The 20,539-nt window shown below is 44.4% G+C and overlaps 1 protein-coding gene across 1 annotated transcript; it reads left to right on the top strand.

Moving 5' to 3' along the window:
- Window positions 1-411: 411 nt before the first annotated feature.
- Window positions 412-19,854, top strand: eif5b (eukaryotic translation initiation factor 5B). Its single transcript, XM_080526045.1, has 24 exons — window positions 412-528; window positions 4,331-4,450; window positions 4,596-4,659; window positions 4,809-5,550; window positions 6,202-6,419; window positions 6,696-6,846; window positions 7,136-7,231; window positions 7,541-7,627; window positions 7,762-7,827; window positions 8,257-8,570; window positions 8,773-8,880; window positions 9,264-9,374; window positions 9,696-9,763; window positions 10,138-10,279; window positions 10,435-10,566; window positions 10,797-10,979; window positions 12,107-12,268; window positions 12,942-13,073; window positions 13,870-14,001; window positions 14,203-14,279; window positions 15,016-15,180; window positions 15,470-15,608; window positions 18,182-18,343; window positions 18,663-19,854. The coding sequence occupies exons 1-24, from the start codon at window positions 494-496 to the stop codon at window positions 18,768-18,770; spliced, it is 3,714 nt and encodes a 1,237-aa protein (XP_080382171.1). The 5' UTR covers window positions 412-493; the 3' UTR covers window positions 18,771-19,854.
- Window positions 19,855-20,539: the final 685 nt, after the last annotated feature.

Genomic DNA, 20,539 nt, shown 5'->3' with positions numbered 1-20,539 from the left:
AAAACTAAGATTACAATTATTATATGAAATGTGTATATATATCCAAACACATGGGATCATTACAACATCGGAAACAAATTGGGACTAGGTGCCTTTGAAAACTTCTTCCTTGGAAAAGTAACTGTAGATTCTACCTGCACAAATCTTGCGCAGTGTATCCCACATTGTCAGATTGCTCCCATGATACATTTGTCCGTCAAAAAAATGTAGCACGTTAGTATCTGGGTTTTCCTATTTCCAAATCAAAAATAAAACTGTTGTCATATATTGTTATGTCAGAAAGTTAATGTTCTAAAACAGATAAAGAATATATTTTCTGGTATAACAAGAAATCCATTCAATGCCAACGCAATATGAAGCTCCTGAACATCTCTTTTAAAGAGCGCTTGCGCAATTTCCCCTGTGAGCCCTGAGCAATCTGAACCATTATGTGCTGAGCCGAGCTGCATCAGCGCGCAACGAGGCTGGATAGATAGATAACATAACAAGGATAATGGGGAAGAAACAGAAAAAGTCGGGCGAAGACAGGTGAATTATTATTGAGTCTGTGTGTCATATGATTTGTAAAACGTACTTGGGATTTGGGGCAAGAAGCGCAGAAGTAGAATGAGAGAGGTTTTTTAGCTAGCATTACAAGCTAGCCATAGCGCATTAGCATTGCCATTGATGATGATAGCCACATGAGTTTCATGTGGCGGCAGATTGCTCCTGCTAGGCCTCCGTCTCAAGGCGAGCTGGCTGATAAGCTATCCTGATAGCGCAGGCTAGTTTGTGTGAATAGTTGTCATTTAGCTAATGTATGGCAAAAACATAGATACCATAGGTGTAGTGACACAAAGTATTATTCTCGCTTTTAGCCACAGATGGCACATTTTCATTTACTCCAGTCTTCTGCTAGATTTCTACTGACAACGCATAGCTAGTTTATAAGTCACTAGCTAGCTACTGAAGTTCATTCTATGTTAGCGTGCTGTCTAGCTAATGACAGCTAGCTACAGGCGGAGAGGAACATAGCATCTACTTCTGTCAACATCTGAATGGCTGGTAATATTGTTGCGATAGCCCTAAACATGCCCTGAGAAAATTGCATGTATTCTAGGCCTTGCAGCCATCTGATCTTAGTCCAGTAGGTAAAATAACCCCTAAAAAATACTAGCTAATACTGTTCAATTTTGAAAGTGAGTAAGCATGAATATTGTCACACTTGCATAATTATTCGCTCTGTACAAAACCTGATATAGTGTCAATTAAGCCTGGCCTTTTCTGAGCCTCTAGCACCACCTGGACGTTAATGACCAACTTTTAGATGCTTATAGATAACATTTTAAAATAAATATTATCCAGAAGCTGCATCCATGGAAATGCATATTCACTGAGAGCACTTGGTGATTTTGTGGAAGCACCATGGAGAGGTGGTTGCATATCCTTCATATGCAATTGTCTCTAGGCTAGGGCATGTTCAGGGCTACTATTGGGAGGACGTTGTTGCTGTCAGTCTTGTTGCAGCATGATTGGGGGACCTCCACTCTGCATGGCTATGCCTGGCCTGCAACATCATCCTTTTTCATTGTGCTGTCAGAAAGGGCCTTCATTGTCCCTACTGTCACCTCACGCCTGTATAGCTTGAGTATCCACTAGCTTTGTCCAATGCGAGTCAACAGGGTCACTTGTGACTGATACCCCCAGATAGAAGAAGAACGTTTATTGTGTCGTTACAGTGTCATGATGTTTTGTTAGATTTCTATGCTAGGTTGACTAATCCTAAATAGAAACTTGGAAATGGCATTTTATTGCATCATCAACTGTGTGAGTAATGTAAAGAAATGTGTGTCACACATTTTGAGGGCTTTTGTGAAAACGTCTATACATTATTTTCTGCTCTGTAAATTGGATGTTCTGTTGTTGTCAGGAAAGGCTCAGCTATGAATGTCATGCAGGTGTATGAAGTGAGATGAGGCGAAGCTGCTGCACCTGAGATGCGCCCGTATTAAGCCTCCCTCCCTATGGACTTTGTTCTTTGGGACAGAATACTGGGGGCTGTGTGTCATCAGACTCCACTGTAAACTCCTCTCTGCCTTACTTCCTCTCTGCTCCTGAGTGGATGTGAGATGCAATAGGATCAGTGTAGAAGATAAAGCAATCTTTCTAGGGGGCAAATTTCCCCCAGTTGACTAATTTCTTGCAGCATTTTGTAAAAATCTGGGGTGTTTTCTTAAAAAACTGAATGAAAACAAAACACCAAGCAACAACAATTAGGTTTCTGTGCTACTCCCACAAATCTGTTTTCGATTGTTGTGATTTAAGAGGTTTTCCATACATCACCACAACCTGCTCATGTTCTATTCACATAGGATGTGTGCTATTGGTAGTAAAACCCAAGAAAATGAATCTATTATGTATTTGTTTATATTTTACATCCCTGCCATTGTAGCCAGCACTAGCAGTACACACAACGTCAGCTCCCAGCACGTAGCCTACAGATAACAGCCAAGACGTGCCTAGATGAAACTGGCATTAGATGTTGTGGTAAAATGCAGCAAGACTGTTCAGAATACAAAGTTAAGAAAAGTATGTATTTTGCAAGCTAGAAAAACCTGTTGAGTTGCTAGCTCCGAAGTAACTCACCAAAAACGTAGGAATGAAAGGCTCACGACATGAACTGTCAATCAGAAATGTTAGGGTCACACTCAGGCAATCCTGTAGTCTGCTGTCTTGAGAAATTGTGATAAGCAAAAAAGTTGCTCCTTGCTTGTTTTTCAAAAGCTGCCGATCTAGAGCTGTCTTACTACTGAAATAAATGACTTTTGGGGCATTTTTTGCCACTATAATTTTGGCGGCATTATTTAACATCTTACAGCCATTTTGTATGTATTACCAACACTGATTAGGATTAATTTGTATAGAAACATAACACAGTTATATATAAAGTCTGTTATTTTAAACCTGAGACACCTGCAGAACTGCTGATTTTAGCACGGGCAGTGTCAGTCAGATCAAGGCAGTGTTTCTGTGTTTCTCTCTGGGAATGATCCTTGACAGATAGAGGTAGGCCTAAGTGAGTGAAGTAATAGCTGACACTTTTATCCAAAGTGACGCACATTTTTTCAGTATGGTCCCAGCAGGAATCGAACCCACAACCTAAATGTTGTTAGTGCCATTCTCTACCAACTGAGCCACAGAGGACCACGAAGTGTGTGCGCTCTGTGCTGGAGGCAGCAGGTTAATTTGATTACTGTGGGATCGAGGCTCCTGACTGACCTGCTGTGACGGTGATCTCTCCCCACTTCACCCTGATCAGCTGCGTGCTCCATCAACCCCACTGCCTTGAGGTCATGAGGGAACCAGGGCTATGAATAACCTCCCTCCATAACCGTCATGGCCGCCCATGCTACCTAATCGTCTCCACCTTCCAGTAGACTTCATGACTCGAGTCAAGTCAAGTCACCTCGGTTCAACTCCTTTCCACCACAACCATTCCCCAAGGTTGTCGTTCGAAATGAGAAGGTATGAGAATCATGGTACGGTAGTGAGAATCTACTTCCTGGCTGAAATCAGCTGCTTCCTGGAGGTTTCCTTATGACCCATTAAAATGTGCTGAAGCCAGCAGATTTGTGTGTATTAACTGGGGTAGTGCCCAGCCCCGGGCCTTGAGCAGAGAGGTGCGTCCCTAAGCTGCTGATGCAACAAGCATGCAAGGAAAGCCTCACTAGATCTATATAGAGCTGGGACCTAGGAAGAGGCTTTTGTGTCTGCAACTCAAAGATCCATGGCATGTGCTGCCTCAGGTAAGGGGCTTCTGGTTGGTTAATGTGAGCCTATGTGTTAAGGGACTGGCTATGGTTGTGGTGATGCCTGTCTAGAATGGTCAATACAATTGTGATTTATTTTATTTTATCCGGTTGTCCTTAAAATAATTGGTAGACTCCAACATGTGTTTGTTTGTCTGTACATTTCCGCACAGTGTTTGTCAGGTTTACAGGATCTTTGTCTGGAGATGAGAGTGGAGGACTAGTGAAGGGATTGCGTCTGGAACATGTGTATTGGTGTCATGTGTGCAGCTGGTCCTCATGACTTGTTCTGTTGTCAGATGTACGGTTCTCAGAGCTGGGGTCGATATGTTCCTTCTGGTGTCAGCTTGTTTACTTGTGGAAAGCCTATTTCTGTAAAATTGTCTGATTAGATTAAAGGCTGTTTTCAATGGCGCACACATGCCATGCCAGTTTTCAGAATCATACTAGTTTTGTTAGTTACTTGTTTTGATTAAGTCGGAGTATAGTATATATTTTAATTTGTATAAAGTTCATGTATGATTTTCATTGTTTTGTTTCAGTGCCAAAGATGATGGCATTGACCTTGACGCCCTAGCAGCAGAAATTGAGGGGGCAGGAGCTTCCAAGCAACAGGGCAAAGGAAAAAAAAAGAAGCCGTCAGCAAAGAAAGATGACTTTGAGTAAGTAACACTCTGTCTCCTCATCAACTGCCTATATCATGGGTAGAATGATGGTGGTAAAATAAACTCAATGTATGTCCAGTTTAGTTTCCTGTTGACATGGGTACAACAGTTTCCCTCATCCTTGGTATTTGGACTTTTACAGTGAAGACGATATCCTGAAAGAGCTAGAGGAACTTTCTATTGAAACCCAAGGAGCAACATCCAAGGTGCTGTATACCCTTCTGCATTTATCTGTTTATGTTAATGTTTTTGTCGAGTGTACTCTGTGGATCTCTCTGGACCCCTTTTGGAAACTAGATAACTAGATGGCGAAGTAATTACGAGTTACTTAATGTCAATCTGATTGCCTCCACAGAAACCCGACACCGCAGACGTGCCAGAAATCGCTGAGCCTGCACCGACCAAGGCAGAGAAGAAGAAGACGCGGAAAGGCAAGCAGGCTAGCCTAGAAGAAGAGGAGGGTAATGAAGAGGAGGTTTCGGGTACGGGTGACCTGGAAACCAACGGTGGGCAGAAGGACAAGAAGGCGGTGTCGTTTGCCCATGATGCTCCTACTGCTGTTGGCTCGGACTCAGAGGATGAGGACTCGCGAACCCGCCAGAAGCCCAAGGGAGGGAAGAAGGGCGGACGGAGGGAGGCCTCGGATGATGATGAGGATCAGGATGGAGGGACGAGGAAAGGCGGCGGCGGTGGTGGTGGTGGTGGAGGAGGAGGAGGGGGAGAGGAGGATTCAGATGACGATGATGAGTCACAGGCCGGACAGAAAGCCCAGAAGAAGCTGAAAGACAAGGCCAAAGCAGACAGTGAAGAGGAGGAAGAGGAGGAGGGAACCTTCAAGATGAAAACGGCGGCTCAGAAAAAGGCAGAGAAGAAGGAGAGGGATCGAAAGAAGAAAGAGGAGGACAGGGCCAAACAGAAGAAGCTGAAGGAAAAGGAGAAAGAAAAGGAGGAAGATAAAGAGAAAAGTACAGAGGCTGCACCGAAGAAAGAGGCTGCACCTAAGAAAGAGGTTGTAATGAAGACTGAGCCAGAAGACCCCCCCTCAGCAGAAGCAGCCATGGCAGAGGAGCAAGATGCAGCTGATGTCCTAGGAGAGGGTGAGCTATCCAAATAGTCTCTCTGAATATGTCCACAGCACACAGTTACTCTTAGAGCCAACAAGTTGTACACGTTTGCTGCAGATATAACATGAAACAACGAGTTAAATAGAAATTGTCCTATCATGGTTTCAAATTAGTTACCAGTGTAGAAATGAAAAACCATGTTATCTCATGGTATCCATTCAACCACAGTAATAAGGTACTAGGCTTTTGTGACCCAGGCCATCAGATGATGTCTGTTGAGCCTATTACACATTACGGGGCCGACCCGAGCTGTGCTATCCCGTACCGGACCTCGTTCAGTACGGCACGGTTTAGAACAGCCTGCTTCCATTTGACCCATTCCATCGTTCATTACAGCCCTGTTACGGCGGGAGCTCTAGTAAAGGATTATGCATGTGGAAAGGTGTGGTTGCACCCTCTGAACACGGGCGGGTTGAGACATCATCACGGTTGCCTGCCCCTCAGCATGGGTATTAGCAGGCAGGCACCAGTTATCTTGTAGGGCCAGCTGAGCAGGCTGTTAATAACCCAAACTGCTTCAAAAGGTTATGCAAAAAGGGGAGACCACTGTGCCAGCACAGTATGTCTTGGTACGGCCCCATAGTCTGAAAACAGCTTTGGTGGTGTTTGTTTTTGTTGCTTCAGAAGAGGCAGAGGGAGACAAGAAAAAGAAAGACAAGAAAAAGAAGAAGGGGGAGAAGGAGAAGGAGGAGAAAGAGAAAAAGAAGGGGCCGAGCAAGGCCACAGTCAAGGCCATGCAGGAGGCTCTGGCGCGCATGAAGGACGAGGAGGAGCAGGCCAAGAAGGAGGAAGAGGAGAACATTCGACGCCTGGAGGAGATGGAGGCTCAGAGGCTGGAGCAGGTTAGTCAGACTGGCGTACACGGGCATGCAAACACGTACTGACATCTCGAAGTTGACTTAATAACTTAAGTTGGTTCCTCATTGTTACATTGTTAGAGCAAAGGACCCCACTGTTTTAATGTCATACAGATGCTTGAGGAATCTTTTGAATATACTTACACACAAGCCATATTGTTTTAAACCCGCGTTAGTTCATATATGGGGGAGTGATTAGCTATATGCCAAAGTGAATGCAGCAATGCTGACCCCCCCAAACCTGAACTCTGAACCCCACAGGAGCGCCTGGAACTGGAGCGCAAGGAGAAGAAGAAACTGAAGGAGAAGGAGAGGAAAGAGAGACTGAAGAAGGAGGGCAAACTGTTGACCAAGGCCCAGAAAGAAGCCAGGGCTAGGGCTGAGGCCACCCTCAAACTACTGCAGGCTCAAGGTGAGTACCAGCATTTAGTTAGTTTAGTCATTAGAAAGTAATTCTTCCTTCTTCTAGCATTGTGACCAATGGCCTCTGGTCCTAGCATAGGGTTATTTTTCTTATGATGACTGATGTGGTATAGATGATTCACTTACTTTAGATAAAGGCGTCTGCTAAATGCCAAAAATGTAAATGTAAGTACCAGCATTTACTTCAGAGGCTATTTGCAACATTGGTAAAAACAAATGATTGGGAAGATTAGATCTAAGATTAGATGAACTAATTCCATCTAATTTTCCCGGAATAGGAATTGAAGTGCCATCCAAAGACTCAGTGTCAAAAAGGAAGCCTGTCTATGGAGACAAGAGGAAAAAGAAGCCTACAACAGCAGCACAGACAGAAGGTAGGCCTGCTACAGAGTTGCTAAGGCAACAGTGGCTTCCCTCTCTGTCGTGTCCCTCCTTTCATCTATTTACTTGTGTTTAATAATCACTGATGTTTCGGTTAAGAGCCCTTCTTCAAAGTGTAAATAGTCACAGTGTGGTTGTTTCTTTCTTTAGTCATATCTGCTCTGTCTTAAAGGAGAGGAGACAAGGACAGGAACCCTCATTATTGAGATCCACTTTACCTGTTTTAACTACAAGACCCTATACTGTATCTATTCCTCTGTTAGTGCCTCATCCCTCCTTCCCCTCCTCCTTTTCCCACTCAGAGACTTCTGAGGTGATGTCACCCACAGCAGAGACACCCGAGCCAATCACTGTCGAGATGGAGGTGGAAATGCCCAAAGCGGAGCCAGGTAAAATAGACCATAGAATTCAGAGACTAAAAACTGTCGTCCAAAAGCACAAAATGCCTTCGCTGTCTGTAAACACCTGGGTTTAAGTTCATGTGTTACTTCATGTGTTCCCCCCCTCTCCTTTCTCTGCCCAGTGGGTGAACAGAAGCCAGAGGCTGCGGTGGATGACTGGGAGGCCATAGCCAGTGATGAGGAGAAAGGTACTCTAGCACAGTGTGACCGTCAGTCAGTAGTCAGAGTAGATCCCCTACCTAAGACTCCCGGGCCCAGTATTTTCAAAACGTTTAATCTGGATCAGAATCTGGAGGATTCTTTTTTTGCTACACAGGATCAGATCGAGCTGGCTGATTCTTTTTTGGGGTGACACTACTCAAAATCCGGCAGATAGATCTGATTGCAAAAAAGAATCCGGATCATTCTGTTCAAGATTAAACGTTTGGAATACTGGAAGTCTCGCGAGACTAATCTCACAGGATTTATCAAAATAAGCCTGGATTGTCCTTTAGCGACGTTGACCCAGGTTCTCACTCCTAGACACAAATAAACATTTCAGTCAGCACATCTGCTGGCACTACAATCAATCAAGTCATATGTGTTTGAAATGGCATCGCGTACGTCTTCTCCCACAGAGTTGAAGACGGTTCACATCGAGGTGAAGGAGACGCCAAAGCAGCCCCAGCCGAAACCCTCCTCACAACCCGGGGGGGACGGCAGTGAGGAAGAGGAGGATGAGGACGAGGACGAGGAAGACGATGAGGAAGAGGAGGATGAGAGTGAGGAGGAGGAGGAAGAGGAGAAGAAAAAAGAGACTCCGCTCACACAGCCCGTGCCCAGTAAGAAGAAAGGAGGGAGAGAGAGCTCCGACTCCAGTAGTGGGAGTGATTCAGACGATGGGAGAACCAAAGAGGAGATTCTCTACGACAAGGCAAAGAGCCGCATTGAGGTATATATATACACACACACACACACACACACACACACGCATCAACACACAGATGTATTTTCTCACTTATGCTTACTCACTCATACAGTTTATATAACGCACACATTGTGTCCTTCACATCACCAACACCAACTCTGACTTGCATTTGTTTCAATGACAGACTATTCTGATCTGATCCTCATCCTGCGTTCTCCCCTTGTAGAAACGGAAACAGGAGAACCTCAGGAACATAAACCTAGACAAACTGCGCTCACCTGTCGTGTGTGTACTGGGCCACGTAGACACAGGGAAGACCAAGATCCTGGACAAGGTGTGTTTGTGGGCCTCATCTGATTCTAATGTTTCCATCTATGGACCTTTTAGATTTGATACTTCAAAACCAATGTGATCGTTAAATAAGTAAACTACATGTTGGAGCCTATTAATTTATATATGCCATTTAGCTGATTATAATATATGCCATTTAGCTGATAATAACAAATGCTATTTTGCTGATGCTTTTATCCAATGTGACGTACATTGCAGTGAGTGCATACAATTTTCTGTATATATGGTCCCAGCGGGAATCGATCCCTCAACTTAAGTGTTGTTAACGCCATGCTCTATCAACTGAGCCACAGAGGACCACCAGTGTGAGGTAGAGTATGGCTATGACTGACCCGTCGGTGCGTTCTGTCTTTGTGTGCATGTTAGCTGAGACACACCAACGTCCAGGACGGAGAGGCGGGAGGCATCACCCAGCAGATAGGAGCCACCAACGTCCCTCTGGATTGCATCATAGAACAGACCAAGATGGTGAAGAATGTGAGTACTCTTACCTGGCTGTCAACTCTGCTTACACATGTACAAACACTGACTGAGGAGGGGTAGGGATGGTGGTAGTCTCACACTTCCGCACTCTCACACTCTCTTATCTTCGGTCAACACAGCAGCTGTGTAGAGAGACTAGGGTTGGGTGGTGTTGTGCCACAGAACACCACAGTCAATTCCAAAGGATGTACAGGGGCTTGTGTCAGTTGCTTGTTTCAGCAGTGCACAAACAACACACTGTCAGTGGGGTGAATGTGTTGTCATTGTTTGAACGAACAGCTGGTTGTTGTAATGAGTTCAATGTTTCCTCCCCAGTTGGACAAAGACACCATTAAAATCCCAGGAATGCTCATCATTGACACTCCAGGCCACGAGTCTTTCAGGTAAACCCACTCTGTGTGTGCGTGTGTGTGCGTGTGTGTATGTGTGTGCGCGTGATTGTACATGTATCTATATAACCCCTCCTCTGGTGAGACATGGGGCTTCGTGTTGTCCACACGCCACCATTTTTGTTGTGGCTGTGCCACTATTTGCACCATCTCGGGGGGTATTCCATCAACGTTGCTAAAGGAAAATCCAGGCTTATTTTTGATAGCTCTCTTTTGTCAAAACTAAGCGAGACTCGGATTTTCCTTTAGCAACGTTGATGGAATATCCCCCTGGTTAGATGCCAAAATACATTTTGTTGTCTCATGGCTTGTACGCAATGACAAAGTTGAATCTAATCGAATAACCTCACCTCTATGTCTGCCTCCAGTAACCTGAGGAACAGGGGCAGCTCTCTGTGTGACATAGCCATCCTGGTGGTGGACATCATGCACGGTCTGGAGCCTCAAACGCTGGAGTCCATCAACCTCCTCAAGGAGAAGAAGTGTCCCTTTATTGTAGCACTCAACAAGGTTGGTCAGCAGGTTTTTGTTTTTGGAGAAAAAAATAATTCTCATTAGTCTCATAAAAAATAAAAAAAATAATCACATGTATGATTCAAACTGTATCCTGTCTATGCATTCTATTTCTATTTGTCCAACCCTGTGCCTCCCCCTTATCCTCTCAGATCGACCGTCTGTATGACTGGAAGAAGAGCCCGGAAACGGATGTGGTCACCACGCTGAAGAAGCAGAAGAAGAACACCAAGGATGAGTTTGACGAGAGGACTAAAGCTGTCATTTTGGAGTTCGCCGAACAGGTCAGTGGCCAATTGTAATACAGCTTCTATTAATGATGGATATAAGATTCAACGTCTTAAGAGTGGAGTGACGGTCTTGAAATATGGATTATAAACATCCATTATAATCATACACATTTTTGTATTATAGTTTATAGTTGATTATATGGAGGAAAGGGTACCACTTGACTCTTGCGCTGCACCTACTGTGTCAGCCCTATAAGTGAGTTGTTGTGGTGTGCTTTTCGCAGGGTCTGAATGCGGCACTGTTCCACGAGAACAAGGACCCCCGCACCTTTGTGTCCCTGGTGCCCACGTCGGCCCACTCTGGGGACGGGATGGGCAATCTGATCGGTCTGCTGGTGGAGCTGACCCAGACCATGCTGGCCCGCAGGCTGGCCCACTGTGAAGAGCTGAGGGCTCAGGTCATGGAGGTGAGGCCCTGACACCTCACACTGCCAGTGACGTCACTGTTAGGGGTCTGCCCGAGGCGGCATATTCGTATCCATGTCCGTACCCATTTATAGGACTTTATTCTCATTTACATTAACATTTTTGCCATTTTAGTAGACACCTTTATCCAAAGATTTATTTACAACAAATACATTTGTCTAATTAAGTGAATCATCTATCCATCAGTCATCATAAGAAGAAGTAATCTATGCTAGGGCCAGGGGCCATTAGCAGTCATAATTAAGAGGGATGAGAAGGAAGGGGATGATGGGGTGAAGAGGTCTTAGGCAGGACAGTTAAGATGAAGAGACGGGTCGTCAGTTATTCTCATATCTGGATGGTATATCGATGGGGCATTTCTGCTTTTATTGGGATAGAGACGGTAGAGATTGACAGGAAGGATGTGTGAGAGGAGGGATGACATGCAAGATATGTCAAGGGTCAGAATCGAACAAGGAACCTTATGGTATGCACATTCGTGTGCTACGCCACTAAGTGCCCTGTACTTGTGTTTTAAATGCTGCGCCAGTTGGTAAGAACGGATATTAGCGAAAGTAAGGCGAGGAGACTAGCATAGATATAATGATAACAGATTGAATTGATACAGGTGATTACAAATGTGTGTATTATAGTCACTGACACACAAAATCTAAGATCAATAAATTGGAAGGTATATGCTTTGAGATGAGATAAACACAGACTGCTGCAGCTGTACAACGTCTGCTGGCCTCATTCAAACTGGGTGTGTTCGTAAATATGCTCTGCGCCCAGAGCACTCTGACTTCAACAGAAATCAGTTAAATCAGCACCTTGGGTGTGCTCCGGCGCTCAGAGCGTATTTACGAACTGTCTGTCTGAGGATTACCGAGATGGCGTGGGGGAAGGGAGGAGGAGGATACAGTTTAATATTCTGACCAGTTAAATTTTCTGGCATACTTTAAATAAAAAGGAACTACTTCTCATTTTTTTGTTTTTTTTGTTGCTGTTGTATTTGGCACACCCTTCCACACACTGTCCTTACTGTGTCATTTCTGGGGTGGGGGTGTCATGTTGTCAATACTATTACATGACTTTGTCATTAACCTGTGAATGTGTTGTGTGTCCTCAGGTTAAGGCTCTGCCTGGGATGGGCACCACGATAGACGTGATCTTGATCAACGGCGTTCTCCGGGAGGGAGATACCATCATCGTCCCCGGGGTAGAAGGGCCCATCGTCACCCAGATCAGGGGGCTGCTGCTGCCCCCGCCCCTCAAAGAGCTCAGAGTCAAGGTTTGGAAACAATATCTGGATTTGTTTTTTTTCTTTTCTCACCCTACACTCTCTGACTTTTGCTATGAAAACCTTTTTTGTTTTTTTACTTATGTGACTGAGATGAATAGGATAGGTGTAACATGCTTTCCACCATATCACTTTCTTCTATCCAAACCTGTCAGATCCACGAAGGGCAGTGAATAATGGACCATCTGTTTGGAATGAAGCTGCCCATGAGTTAATGATGTGATTGTGTGCATTTCAGTCATAAAGGAACATTTTACTGATTGTCACCACATCTACAGCAAATCATTAGTGGTCTTTCTTGTTTAAATAGCCATGACATTTAGCAATATGCGAGAAAATAGAAGTAATAGTTTGAATAATGAACTTTCTTCAACATCCATAGTGCTTTACGCCTCCAAGCCAGCAACTTAAGCATAGACATGATAGACAGGTGCTTATGGATGTAAACAAAACAGGCAGTAGCTAATTCAGGAAGAGTAAGCTCATTTACCCCCAAATACATTGCTAAGGGTAAAATCCTAAAACTAACGATATCTAGCTTTTGATCTACGGAACACATTTGTAAGCTGTTTTCACATGCCCACAAGTTCGTATGGTACAGAATCTGTGAAGTGTCCCTTTTAATGGATGTGACCAATACCTCTGTATGTATCCTGTCCTGCAGAACCAATATGAGAAGCACAAGGAGGTGTGTACTTCCCAGGGGGTGAAGATTCTGGGGAAGGACCTGGAGAAGACCCTGGCAGGGCTCCCCCTACTGGTGGCACACAAGGACGATGAGATTCCTGTGCTCCGGGTAAGACCCACAGAACTGAGTTCAATCCCCCAAATTGTATGAACTAGAGCAGGGGTTCTCAAAGTCCAAGACAGTGAGCCTCCCCTAAAATAATTGTGACATACACACGCCCCCCCCCCCCCCCCCCCCCCCCATGTCAAACTTAGGGCTGGCCCAAAGTGTTTGGAAATGTCTTTTAACTAAACACAAGTTAACATACAAACTACAGCGGTAATCACCAATCCAACGGCATAATATCACTTTTCTCTGACAGTAAATTCAACAGTGTTGTGCCAGCTATCAAAAACGTTGTACTGAACTAAAAAAGACAACCATCGTGGAGTCCATCGTTTCAAATCAAATGTTTCAGTAGGCGTCAATTATACGGGAGCCACGGTGCTGATACTATCTGAGTGCGATAGGGTCTAGTTTAGCTGCTGCTGTCTCTCCCATCATTATGGCACACATCTCCTTGGCTGGCAGCACTAAGGTTTCCCCAATAGTGTGCTTAGGCTTACCTGCTTTGGCAATGCGTAATGACACCCGATATGATGCCTCAGTAGCCTTGACATTAGTTTGACTGAATTGTTGAATGACCCGCGTTTCTCCTAGTAACGCTTCGAGTTTCCTTTAGAAAAACTCTGGTGGTTTGGATGTTAGCTTGTTGTGCTTAGTTTCTAGATGGCGGCGAAGTTTTGCGGGTCTCATGCTGTCATTAGCCAGCACCTCTCTGCAAATGAGACATTGCGGTCGGGGGATGTCGTTTGAACCTATCCAGGTAACAATTGAGTTACCCTGTATTATTTCCTCCATGCAGGATGAGTTGGTGCGGGAGCTGAAACAGACATTGAACTCCATTAAGTGTGAGGAGAAGGGTGTGTACGTGCAGGCCTCCACCCTCGGCTCCCTGGAAGCCCTGCTCGAGTACCTCCGCACCTCCAAAGTGCCTGTAAGTTTTGGACATGGATATACACTAATTAGCTCTCTCACACACACACACACACACACACACACACACACACACACACACACACACACACACTCACGCGCACATGCGCAGCATCACCATGTTCTCCACATCAGACTACTACCATGTTTTTACAGAGCTAGCCTGCAGTACGCTTCATGTTGTGCTCTGCTCCTTCTACAGTATGCTGGCATCAACATCGGCCCTGTCCACAAGAAGGACGTGATGAAGGCGTCCACTATGTTGGAACATGACGTACAGTGAGTGACAAGTTCCACCTGACCTCCTTTTCACCCCCTCTCCTCCCATCTCTCTATAATCTAGTCTTGCTTTGCTAGACTCCATAATGTCCCATTTGCTCTGCTATGCGAGGGGACGTCTGGAGATCGAAAACCAGTCTATAGCACTATTCGCATGGGGCTAGTATTATGTGGTGACTTCCGTAATTTTGAAATCCCCCCCCCCCGGACGTCCGTTTTACTGGAATTTACGGACATTCCCCCGGATACGATGTCATGGCTCTGTAACATCCGCTTCATGCACAACAAGCGCAGCAGGCATGGTTAGTTCTCCAACTCACAGCAGAAAAATAACTCACCCCAAATTACTGACATGCCGATTCACGCTGGACTACTAATATCCCAGGACCTCCAGAGTCAGAGAAATAGGGTGGGTAATTTACGGTGGAATTTTTACTGACACTTTTACGGACATGGCAGATTCGCACGGGATAAAGAACACAGACGACCTCCGGAATTATTACAAATTACGGATGTCACCACATAATACTAGTCCTGTGCGAATAGGGCTTAAGATATACTTAATTGACGGAGATGAACTAGGTAGACATTACAGGCGCTAGGTCCACTACGTCATCATGCTAGATAACAATAAAGAGCACATATGTGACACGCAGACCAAAGCATTAGAACGTGACACATATTATTGCTACAACATGGTTGACTGTTCAAACCTGATCCTGTCTCTGTCCCGCAGGTACGCTACCATCCTGGCCTTTGACGTGAAGGTGGAGAGAGACTCTCAGGAGATGGCCGACAGCCTGGGCGTGAGGATCTTCTGGGCTGAGATCATCTACCACCTGTTTGACGCCTTCACCAAATACAGAGAGGACTACAAGAAGGCCAAACAGGAGGAGTTCAAGTACGCACTAATAGACAGAGTTTTAGAGGTTGAATAAGAGGATTGTACGCCAGTTTCTATTTCACTTAGTCGCTTGCTGATGCTCGCGAGAGGTGTGGATGAAATGGTTCAATTGAATGGAATGTTAAAGAGGTTTGCCCTGCTTGCATGTAACACACCCACATGGTTAGTGTAGTGTCTGTGCAAGCCCATTAGAAGCAGGTCCCCTTACTATCTGTAAACATTGGGGTTGGGGTTTAGGCCTGGGTGATTTGTTATTGTGACAGTGTATCTCACTGTTCCCCCATAGAAATGTTGCTGTGTTCCCCTGCAAGCTGCGCATCCTGCCCCAGTTCATCTTCAACTCCAGAGATCCCATCGTAATGGGAGTTAATGTGGATGCCGGTGTCCTCAGGCAGGGTACCCTAGTGTGTGTTCCCAGCAAGGGGGTGAGTCTGTGTGTGTGCGTGTGTGTGCCTGCACACACCCGCCTACCTGCCCCAATGCCCAGCAAGGGTTTGTGTGTTTGCTGGTTGGCATGTATGCCTGTCATGATCTTTACATACATACACACATTCATACATACATACACAGTGTTTCCTCCAGGATTTTTCACATTAGTGGCGGAGCGGCTATCCGCAAAAAAAATTTCCCGCGTGCACGCGCATAAAACGCGCACTGGCGCTCAAAACAAAGACGAAGTTTCACCAAAAACTACAGGGTGGCAACAATTATAATTTCTTAAATAGCGGTTAAGTCATTAAAGCCGAGCAGGTGATTTTATATAGAAGGTTGTAGTGACCGCTCGTTAGCGAGCAAAGTATTCATAATTCACGGCGTTCCAGCCTTGTATAAAGCACTGTTATATGTTTATGTTTACTACATCACCCATGCTGCTTAGCGGGTGATATGACGGGATATAAGTGGGACGGAGATGAATGAATGTTGTTGTCAGTACGCATGCAGAGAGTGAGAATAAAGCGCACATGATTGTTTTTCTACCGGCAAAACGACTAGATCGTCCTGTTATTGCCGTCACTCCTACAAGGTGATCAAATACCAATATATCCTACAGCTGCAGCGGAACATGCTCATTACACACACATAATGCTCATGCGCATTACACACACACACACACATTCGGACCAATCACAAAACTGTTTTGAAAGCGCGTTGCCTCGCTATCTGATTCAGTCTCGATTGCAGTGCGAACACAAACGACGAGGTTAATTGCAACATTGTAACATATTGTAAATAACTGCCCCTAAATCGTAACGAAATGTTGGTCTGGAAGCGGCCTAAATCTAGCTTCAATCTGCTTTTTTTCTGTTCTCCGGTCATAATAACTCGCTGCCTTTCTGCGCAGCCTGAATCAAAGTGGACTGTCTGAATCAATTAGTGGCGGAGGAAATTCTTTCGTGGCGGCCCGCCACCAATAAATGCATATAGAGGAAACACTGCATACATACATACATACCAGGGTTTCCGTTAACCGGTAATTACCGGTCTTTGTCCGGTAAAATTTGTTGAAGTCCGACAAATTGAAAACTCGTCGGACATAATGTCCGGTGAAAATAATTCCCTCTAAGCACAATTTGAACACAATTCGTAGCGAATTGTATTCAAATTGGCTTCGGGCCACCATTTTCAGCCGAGCACCAAACACACACACACCCACACACACACAACACTGCCCGAGAGAGAAGGACCCGCCCCCTCCAGCCAGCCTATAGGCTAACCAAAGGGGGCGGGTCCCTCTCTCTCGGGCAGCGCCGCGCGTGCACGAGTGTGTGTGTGCGTCTGGTGCCCAGCTGAAAATGGTGGCCCGAAGCGGAGCGCCTTAACTTTATCGCACAATAACAAGGATAACAAACGAAACGGACAACATTTACACTAAGATGGAGACAAACTTCAGCGATATGATCTAACAGCCGGTCTTCAGGACGACATACAGACCCGTGTGAGCTTACAGGGCTATCCCCTATCTATCTGAGAAAAGGCATAGGCCGGCTGTAACATCGAACGGAAATTAGCCTATACGCATTGCAAGTTAATTTAAAGCCTATTTATTTTCAAAGAGTTTTATTCTATTTTATTTTATCTGATAAAAGGCATATGAACGGAAATTAGGCTAGCCGTGTCACGCCAGAAGCCTACATGCTTGCACTGTTCAATAAAATGTTATACATCTAGACATTGTGGTATTTCTTTATATACGTATCCCAGCCTGCCTATCAATTGTTTCTCAATAAACAGTTATGTTCTCCTCATTGTCATACTCCCGAGTCCGATTAAGTATGATTTGACAGGCAGCTAAACGAAATGCCTTCCCAACCAGCGAGACCTGGGGGGTATTCCATCAACGTCGCCAAAGGAAAATCCAGGCCCACTTTGACAAGTCTCGCGAGATCTATCAAGATATGCCTGGATCTTTTTAAGAGTCTCGCGAGACTTAACGAAATAAGCCCAGATTTTCCTCCAGCGACGTTGATGGAACACCCCCCTGGTTATAGAAATGACGTTGTTTTATTGATAAAAAAAAAAAAGAGGGTAAAACTGGAAAGAGAAAATAGAAAACTCACATTAATCCCAAACAATTTAACAAACTTCAGTTAACGTAATGTGGAGTCCGTTCATTGATCGATGCTGTCTGTTCAGTTCCCAGTGAGGCGCCCGTTCAGCGCTGGACATAATGGCATAGCGCGCATGCGAATCATGTTATATTATTATATATTATATAGCTCGCATCTAATCGTATCGGATGAGAAATAGACATTAAATGGCATATATAGGCCGCTAAACAACAGTAATCACCGCGACAAACAGCTATATTATATTTTAATATGATGACCGGAATATATCACGTTTGTCCGGTAAATCGAAATCTTCACGGACACGATGTCCGGCGGCAATTTTTTCTAACGGAAACCCTGATACATACATACATAATGGAGCATCTTGTGTATGAAGTGAGAGAGGTGGTAATACATTAATCTGTTCATTCCTTTCTTCTCCCCGCCAGTTTGTGGACATTGGCATTGTGACCAGCATTGAGATAAACCACAAGACTGTGGACAGTGCCAAAAAGGGCCAAGAGATTTGTATAAAGATCGAACCCATCCCAGGAGAGTCGCCGAAGATGTTCGGACGACATTTTGAAGCCACAGACATCATCGTCAGTAAGGTATGGTCACAGAGAAGGAGAGGTGAAATTATCATTACAAAATAACTGTTTGTCACTCACAGTTTTATTTAAATAAGGTATTGTGTGTCGTTTGGTCCCAGGCTCTTAGTCATTTAGTTAGATTTATGATTTTTTTATTTATTTGAAGTAAGAAAGTTAATAGTTTATTACCAGAAATTAATCGTTTTCAACATTGTGTTATAACAGGTAAATACCATCTGAAACAGGACTGTATTTGACTTGTACTTTACTGTTAAGTGTTACTGAGGTTTGGATACTGGTCTATGGCAGTCCTAGTCAAAATTCCTCTGTTCCTCAGATCACGAGAGCCTCCATTGACGCTCTGAAGAACTGGTTCAGGGACGAGATGACAAAAACTGACTGGCAGCTCATCATGGAGCTCAAGAAGACTTTTGAAATCATCTGAAAGGAAGAATGAAACACACCTCCATCTCTTCTGGCAGCCCCAGAGTACTTAGACACACACACACACACTTGCGCACACACACTCGCACACATCACACACACAACATTAATCATGTGACACCTGATCATGGAAACACTCAAACACACTTCTTACATTACACACGCATGCATACATTCATAAATGGGAAGAGCAGTATAGGGTTGTACCCCATCCCCTCTCTCTCTCCACCCAGTCCCCCTCCCCCTTTGGTGGATGGGGGAGTGTGTTGTTTTGGGAGGAAAAAAAGAAGCAAGTGTTTTTCTGTGAGAAACCAACCTATTTCCACTGTTGTAAACAGTGACCATTTAGACAGCATTGACACACACACTATTCCAACGTGCCTGTTCTTCATAATTATCTTGAGTTTTATTTTTCATTTCACTGCTCTCCCTCTCCACATCCAGCTGTTGCTTGAGTCCTGCCCTCTGTTTGCACGTGTCCAGACTAGAGTGAGACGGGAGAAAGGGATGGGAGAGCACCATTTCATTGACAACTCGGTTCGAGATTTAGACTTTTATTATGGGCGCCATGTTGGCACGAAAAGCTCCAATGCAATAACATTCCACTCAAAGTGCAAATTAGAATGTCATTGTCCTGGATCGTTTGGTGTCAACATACAGGCAAGTTTCCCCCAAACCGATCTCTGGGGGTAGCTGGGCGCTGCCGGTGTGGAAGACTCTTGAGGGAGGGGGGGCATGCTTACCAGAGATTTTAGATGTCTGAATAATAATGCATTGTCAGTGTTTTCCCTCTTCTTGAATGCAGTTATTTTAATGGTCCTTATAAAGAGTCCCTCTGCCTCTCCAACATTACCATCAACCCCACCAGACACCCCTATCTGCTCAGCCTAGAATGGTGCCTACCGACGTTTGTTTTTACCATGAATGACGTAGGTGGAATAAAAAAACATCCCTCTACTTGAGTTCGAATTGTAAAAGAGAAATGAAAATCAACACCAATAAAGAAATGGCATATTTATAGAAATGGCAAACCCCACCCTCCCGCATTTTCTTGTACATTTGTTTGATGGTACAAACTGGTATGGATTGAAAATTCTATGAAAAATAAATCTTAAGTGCTACTTGACCTAATAGAGTTCCCTGTCTACGGAGTTCCCCTGTTTTAAAAATGCAAATATTCATTGTACATCAATTACATGTCTTCAGTTTTATTTAGTCTGTGTAGATCATTTCAACAGGGGGCGCTAGAGTTAGGCGCGACACTTGTTTAGGCCCTTATTAAGCAACAGATCGAGGTCCCGCGAGACTGGGTGCCTTACCAATTAATAATGTATTCTGAGTATTTTCACTCAGCAAGAGGTGTTTTTTTCATAAAGCTTAAATTACCTAATTGATAATAAATTGAATAACCATTGTGATTTTCCGGTTTAAAAAAATCATCCAGTTAAGTCGATAGTGTACCTACATTTAAATATATAGATTTTATTATAGGAACTGTCTCTTGCATACCAGTCATAACAGTAGTTGGTGTTGCCAAATGACTAGTAATAATGGTATCCAGCTCGAGACAGTCAGTCCCTAAAAAGGTGGTCTCACAAAAACCAATACTATCGCCATCTATGCCATCTATGGACCGGTTGATATCGCCCGTCACTATGGTTTTTATGTATTTTATGCAAACTAACCTTCAGTAGGCCTATGGCCTTTTTAAAATGTATGATCAAAGCTATTTGATGGTGGTTAAGTCGCTGTCATTACGGAGACTCAGGC

The sequence above is a fragment of the Nansenia antarctica genome (genome assembly GCF_963989245.1).
Source record: "Nansenia antarctica genome assembly, chromosome: 3".
Lineage (NCBI taxonomy): Eukaryota > Metazoa > Chordata > Actinopteri > Argentiniformes > Microstomatidae > Nansenia > Nansenia antarctica.
The sequence above is the reverse complement of the archived record's forward strand: the minus strand, read 5'-3'. Positions and strand labels throughout refer to the sequence as shown.